This window comes from Lethenteron reissneri, chromosome 70, assembly GCF_015708825.2.
Source record: "Lethenteron reissneri isolate LAM-NWPU_2019-01 chromosome 70, ASM1570882v1, whole genome shotgun sequence".
Taxonomy (NCBI): domain Eukaryota; kingdom Metazoa; phylum Chordata; class Hyperoartia; order Petromyzontiformes; family Petromyzontidae; genus Lethenteron; species Lethenteron reissneri.
Genome location: NC_083848.1, coordinates 3,357,709 through 3,359,756, shown reverse-complemented (window position 1 = coordinate 3,359,756; position 2,048 = coordinate 3,357,709). Strand labels below are relative to the sequence as shown.

At 54.2% G+C, this 2,048-nt stretch overlaps 1 protein-coding gene across 1 annotated transcript in view; it reads right to left on the bottom strand.

Moving 5' to 3' along the window:
• The window catches only part of LOC133361007 (fibroblast growth factor 14-like), a 51,402-nt gene extending 49,891 nt beyond the window's left edge, over nt 1-1,511 (bottom strand). The window contains exon 1 of the mRNA XM_061579891.1: nt 1,502-1,511. Within this exon, the coding sequence (XP_061435875.1) occupies nt 1,502-1,511 (10 nt within the window). The remainder of the gene's footprint in view (nt 1-1,501) is intronic.
• Nucleotides 1,512-2,048: the final 537 nt, after the last annotated feature.

Below are 2,048 nucleotides of genomic sequence, written 5' to 3'. Positions count from 1 at the left end.
CTCCTCCGCCCTCCGTTGTTGCGGGAGGGCGACTGCCTCCAACTGCCCAGTAGCAGCGTCCTTCACGAGCCTCCTCCACTGAGGCCGATCTTGACACCGCTGGTACCAGTCATCGGCAAGTCCACTCAGCTCCACATCCTCCTGTACCACGTCACTCCATCTCTTCTCTAGCCCGTGTCGTGCCCGTTTAGCCCCCTCTGTGTGGTCAAAGTGGCTGGACATTCCAGCCAGGTTAAACCCAGGATGGATCGTAGGCAGGCCAGCCTGAATGTTTCTATCTGTGTTCCATTTAAGGGGATCAACGTTTCGCAAAGCGTAGGAAGGGAGGGAATGACCGTGGCCGAGAAGACCCGAAGCTTCGTGCGGAGCGACAGACCAGGTAGCTTCCACACAGCGTTACGCAACCGATGAAAAGATATTGCCGCTCGACTGATTTGGAGTGAGACCTCTGCTGTCAAACTGGAGCCGGTCATAAGCACACTGCCCAGGTATGGGAAACTCTCCACTCTCTCCACAACTGCCCCATCACCGATTGGGAGTTGTGGGGGTGGAGTGTTTGATGGCACAAAATACCCAGGCAGGTTGCTTAGTTATGGAGAGGCTGATGGTAAGGCCCCACCTCTTAGTGGCACGCTCCAGGTTCAGCAGCAGCGCCTCCAACTCCTTCTCTGAGTGAGCAGCACTTACCAGATCATCGGCATACATAACATGATTGACCAATAGGGAGCCATCCTTCGACCGCACCTGGTCATCGATCAGCCTCCCATTGTATCTGTTCCAGATGGAAATTGCTCCGGTACAGCTATTGAAGGCTTCACGAACTACGTGGTCAAAGATGATGCTAAATAATGTTGGAGCCAGATGACATCCCTGTCGCACCCCAAGGTGAACAAGGAATGGCTCCGACTCCTGGCCACGTAGTTTTACCCGAGCCCACTCACCATCATGAAGGTCCTTAATGATTTTGAGCAGAGAGTCAGCTACTCTAAAATTACGAAGAACAGCCCAGAGCCCAGGCCTACTGATGGTATCATAGGCCTTGACCAGGTCAATAAAGCAGAGATGTAGGTCTTGCTGGAATTCCCTACACCTCAGCTGTAGCAGACGGACAGAGAATATGAAACCGCATTGGGGCTCCGCAAGCCTCTCCTCAGCATGCCCGGCAAGACGATGTCGAATAATCCTTGCCAGGACCTTTCCCGGCACACTGAGGAGTGAGATGCCCCTGTAGTTGTTACAATTAGGATATCCTTCAAATCCTGCAGAACCCGTCCAGTGATCCAGACAGCTGTGATGTCATCTAGGGCAGTCTGCACACAAACTCCACCCTCCCTCAGCATTTCGCTTGGGAGATCATCTCTGCCCGGCGCTTTTCCTGGTCTCAGACTTGGGATCGCCCCTCACACTTCCTCGACAGATGGAACCTCAGCCAAACACTCAGAAGGGGTGGCTACTTCTGCCAATATTTGAGGCACCACAGCCCTAGCAAGGTCTTCCGCACCTTGCCCCATGATGTCTGGGCTGAGGGAATTCCCCTCCCCCAAGACATCACAGAAATGCTCTGCAGACCTGCCACTGGGGGGTCGGAGATCGGATTACCGTTCTTTCGCTTAGGGATGGTGATAGGTGAGGCGCTGAAATTATCTTCTTTTATGGAATTAAATAGTGACTGGTGATTGCGGCCTACCGAGGTAGATTTCACCTCCTCAGCAAGCCGCGACCACCACTCATCCTTGCAGCGCCGCACGGCTCTCTCCAAATCTCCGTGTGAAGGCTGCGGTAAGCCTCCTCCTCATCCGATGTTCAATGCTGTAAACAATGGAAGTGGGCCTGTGGCTTCCCCTCAACCAGCCGGAACACCTACTACTTCGGCCAGGATCTCTGGGGAGGTCTGGACCGCGCACCCAAATGCAGTCGCTGCAGCTGCATGAGCCACAGTCCTGAACCTCGCCCATTTCCCCTCCGCATCAGAAGGACGATGCCAACCCCAGCTGCAAGCGATGTTGAACTATCCCCAGCTAGCTGAGATCAGGCCACTGTGGGTTTGT